This window comes from Rosa chinensis, chromosome 6 (assembly GCF_002994745.2).
Source record: "Rosa chinensis cultivar Old Blush chromosome 6, RchiOBHm-V2, whole genome shotgun sequence".
NCBI classification, from domain to species: Eukaryota; Viridiplantae; Streptophyta; class Magnoliopsida; order Rosales; family Rosaceae; genus Rosa; species Rosa chinensis.
Window position 1 is genome coordinate 48,216,057 of NC_037093.1, and position 4,822 is coordinate 48,220,878.

At 37.3% G+C, this 4,822-nt stretch overlaps 1 protein-coding gene across 1 annotated transcript; it reads left to right on the forward strand.

The window, feature by feature from the left end:
• The first annotated feature begins 1,741 nt into the window (after positions 1-1,741).
• LOC112171470 (zinc finger MYM-type protein 1-like) lies at positions 1,742-4,285 on the forward strand. The gene has a single exon (XM_024308651.1). It carries the CDS (start codon positions 1,742-1,744, stop codon positions 4,283-4,285), a length of 2,544 nt encoding a protein of 847 aa, XP_024164419.1.
• Positions 4,286-4,822: the final 537 nt, after the last annotated feature.

Sequence of the window (4,822 nt, forward strand, 5' to 3'; positions counted from 1 at the left end):
TACAGTAACATCAAAATGATAGTTCTTAGCAACCATCAATATAGAGACAGGGAAGGTAGAGAGAGTATTCTTAATCATCATCGCATCCGTGATCTCTTTGTCACAAATTCCATCAAGGATTTGATGCGAAGTGCTTCCAAGTTGTAATCAAGAATTGTCTTGAAATCTAAGAAGTAGAGGTTATGTCATCTCACTTCTATAATCAAGAATTGTCTTGAAATCACAGAAGTGGAGGTTATGTCATCTCACTTCTAGGTCAGGAAGCAGGGAGTCACGGACGTTGCCAAAGCGTTCTTCGAGTGAGATGCACAACCTTCTCGGATCTTATTCGTTTAGATACTCGTACTGGAGTGAATCATCCATACGATGAGTCATTAGGATGATGACTTTCAATTCGCCTTATTTTGTTTCAAGACTGCTCTATTTGCTTACAAAACTTGAGCTTGCTCAAGAGTTAGCACGTCCTGACTAGGCTAAAAAATAGTTTCCAGACCTTGAGATGCTGGCGGACATCACGAACCACTTGTGATATCCAGAGCCAGTTGTCCCCAATGGAGCAAAGTCCAGTTTGTTCAAGTTACTCATCCTGAAAAAGAACAAGAAAATGTGTTTGTTTTGGAGCAAAATGGCTACCACAAAAACAAAAGAAATTTCTGAGCGTAATCACTCCCAAGAAATTCTATTTCAAGAGGTAATTTCTGAGCGTAATCACTCCCAAGAAATTCTATTTCAAGAGGTATTGGATTAGATTGAAATGATAATGTGTATGTGGTCGATCGTATCTTCTTAACAAACTCTAAATTTGGAGGTCTCAACAAGCTCTAAGCTTGGATAACATGAATCCCCATAGTTCTTGTTAGGTCTCCCCACAAAAGAAGAAGTGTGGGGGGGGGGGGGGGGGGGGGGCGGGGGTAGAAGAAGGGAGGTCTAAAGTCCTCGTTAAAACAAAAGAATTAAAAGTACTAAAAGCGGGAACTTTTATAAAACTTTCCCTTGTTTTGGGGTCGACGGAAAATTGGCCGGAAAAATGGTCGCCGGAGGTGGCTAGAAAAATCATAGGTGGTCGGATGAGTCGCCGGTGGTGTCTGATGCTTGCTGGTAGTAAGGGGCCAGTGTGCAGGGCCGGACCTGACACGAGGCCCAAGAGTCAGCTGACTCAGGCCCAGAAATCTAGGAGGCCCAAAAAATATTTTTTATAGCTTTTGCCGTATGTGTTGGTGCTCCAAAGACAAAAGTGTGTGAACATTAATTAGCAATCACTTCTCCAATTAAAGGGAAAGAAACATAATTTTAAGGGGCCCACAAAGAATTGGACAGATTTATATATACATGATGCTTGGCTGCTTGCCATATATAATATATAATATAATGTTAAAGTGTGTACACCCATTCAGACGTAAAAGAAAGAAAATGGGGTACACCCATTAATTAATGCTTGAAAGTGTACCCAAAAAAAAAAGTTTTAATTAAAAAAAAAAAAACGGGTAGAAGCCTAACCGTCTAAGAGATTTATTGTATAAATAGGATTCATAATGTAAATAGGATTACTAGAATATTTATTAGAAATAGGATTACTAAAACATCAAGGTTTGGTAATCCTATTTCTATAATAATTAATAAGCCTTTTGGTGAACTTATATATAGAGATAATTACATAAGAGGAATTCACTACTCTCAATAATCAATTTCTAGTCTTGTGTCTTGGGTTGCATTCAACTTTGTTATCATGCCTCCTAAATATATGTCTGGAGCTCAAAAAAGAAAGAAGAAACAGAGGGAAGAAGCATTAATTCAAAGTCAAGCTGGAGATATTAGTAAGTACTTTACTAGCAATAAAAAAGCGAAGAGGGAAGCGAATCAGAATGACCATGCCAATGAACAACATGATCAATCTATGAATGAGAATGAGAATGAGAATGAAGAAGCGATTCAACTTGCCAATGTGAATGAATTAAATGATACCGAGGTTGAAGACCCGAAGCAGCTTGAGAATGAGGAAGTTGATGTCAATATGATTGAAGATGTTCAACATGAAGATTTAAATCAAGAGAGCTGCTTTCCTTTGAATATTGATGATCCAGGAAATTGGGATAAAATTGATCAAAATATTAGGGACTTCTTAGTTGAAAGGGGTCCAAAAAGAGATGATGGTGTCGAGTTGTTTCCCAAAGATAGTTCTGGTAGACATTTTGATTCATCACATTATAAGCGGTTGTTGCCAAATGGGGAGAAAAGTGATAGAAGATGGCTAGTATATTCTATTTCTTTAGACAAGATTTTTTGCTTTTGTTGCAAATTGTTCAAGACACAAAGAAATATGATTTTAATTGGCCAATTGGCTAATGAAGGATACAAAGATTGGCATAATTTGTCTCGGAGTCTTAGAAATCATGAAGCTAGTAAGGAGCATATTAGTTGTATGACAAGTTGGATTGAATTGGAAAGAAGGCTGCAAAAAAATAAGACAATTGATGAAAGCTTGCAAGTAGAAATCAACAAAGAAAGAGAACATTGGAGACAAGTGTTAAAGAGGATAATCGCTGTGGTGCAAAGACTAGCCAAAAATAACTTGGCATTTCGAGGAGATTGTGAGAAGCTTTATGTTGAAAACAATGGCCACTTTTTGCAAATGATTGAAATGATTGCTGAGTTTGATCCAATAATGGAAGAGCACATTCGGCGTAGTCAAGCACGTCAGATTCATTATACATATCTTGGTCCCAAAATTCAAAATGAATTGATACAAATGTTGGCAAATGACGTGAGAACTTCAATTGTTACAAAAGTTAAACAAGCAAAATATTTTTCAGTCATACTGGATTGTACTCCAGATGCGAGTCACGAGGAGAAAATGTCTCTTGTGATAAGATGCGTGGATGATTCAGCAAACTCTGCAGTGGTAGAAGAATATTGGATACAATTTTTGAAGGTAGATGACACATCAGGGCATGGACTTTTTACCGAGCTTAAAAATGTGTTAAGCAATCTTGAACTTGATATTGATGATATAAGAGGTCAAGGGTATGACAACGGATCTAATATGAGAGGGAGACACAAAGGTGTACAGAGCAGGTTACTTGAAATAAATCCTAGAGCTTTTTATACTCCATGTGGTTGTCATAGTCTTAATCTGGCATTATGTGATATGGCGAATTGTTGTCCTAAAGCTATGTCATTTTTTGGAGTGATACAACGCATCTACACATTGTTCTCTTCTTCTACCAAGCGTTGGAAGATTTTCAAAGATCATGTGGAAGGTTTGACAGTTAAGCCATTGTCACAAACACGTTGGGAAAGTCATGTCGAAAGTGTCAAACCTATAAAAGAGCAGACTTCGCAAATAAGAGATGCTTTAGTTGACTTGGCAAATACTAGTGAAGATCTGAAAACAAAGAGTGAAGCTGAGTCTTTAGTAACACATGAACTTGAGAACTTTGAGTTTTTGCTTGGCATGGTAATTTGGTATCAGTTGTTATATGCAATCAACACTGTGAGTAAATGTCTTCAAGCTGAAAATATGGATATTGATGCTGCTCTTAAAGAATTAAATGGACTTATTTTGTTTCTTGAAGAGTATAGAGAATCCGGGCTTGATATGGCCATGGATGAAGCTAAACAAATGGCAAGTGAATTGGGAATTGAAGCTGTATTCCGCGAAAAACTCATCATTCGAAGAAAGAAGCAATTTGATGACAGTGGCAGTGATGAGGTAATGCAATCATCTGAAGAATCTTTTAGAGTTAATTACTTCCTCTTTATAATTGATCAAGCCCGTTCTTCACTTCAAACTCGGTTCGAACAATTTCAAAAATATGAAGAAATTTTTGGGTTTTTGTTTAGTTTGGAGAGGTTAAAGTCTGCTGATGATCATAGTTTAACGATGTCATGTGACAATCTTGAGAATTCTTTAACACATAATGGCCATTCAGATATTGATGGATATGATTTATTTTTGGAGTTAAAAATCTTGAAATGCTCTTTACCAAGAGAAACAAAAAGAGCAATTGATGTGCTGAATTATTTGAAGAAGATGGATGGTTGTTTTCCGAATGCTTATGTTGCTTATAGAATCTTGCTGACTATACCAGTTACAGTTGCATCTGCAGAGAGAAGCTTCTCCAAGTTGAAGTTAATCAAGACTTATCTTCGATCAACTATGTCACAAGAAAGATTGAATGGATTGGCTATGTTATCAATTGAGAAAAAAGTGGTTGAAAAACTTGATTATGCAAACTTAATTACTACGTTTGCCTCCAAAACTGCGAGGCGAGTGGTATTTAAGTAAAATTTGATGCTTCAAGGGAGCGTGTGATGTATGATGATATCCAAATATAGCTTCCTGTCAACATTTCTAGCTTTAGTTTTGTTTTGTCTAGTTCATCTTTAGTTTTTTTTCTTATATTTTTAATTTGGCTATATTTTTAACTTAATCTTTTAAATATTGTTTTAAGACATCTTAGGATATATTATTGACTTATAATCTAAATATTTTTGGATATTACATGTTGTTTGTTGTTTTACTATCAGATTTTGAGTTTATAGCTTTAGTTCCAGATTTTTTTTTAATGCACACTACGATTTGAGGGCCCAGCTCCTAGAGTTTGCCTCAGGTCTGAAAATCTCAGGTCCGGGCCTGCCAGTGTGGGGTCAGCGAGGCTGTTGTGTGAGGGCGCTAGGGCTGGCGAGACTAACCTGCAGGCAGATGGCGCTAGGATGTGCGAGGCCGTGCAGGGGTTGTTGCTGGCGAGGATAATTGAGGGGTCAGCCAGGGGTCTATAGGCAAGGACATGCGTGGGAGGCTACATGCAAGGTGTTTGTGCGA

Coding starts and splice junctions, on each gene's coding strand:
- LOC112171470 (XM_024308651.1), top strand. CDS start 1,742: ATGTCTGGAGCTCAAAAAAGAAAGAAGAAACAGAGGGAAGAAGCATTA.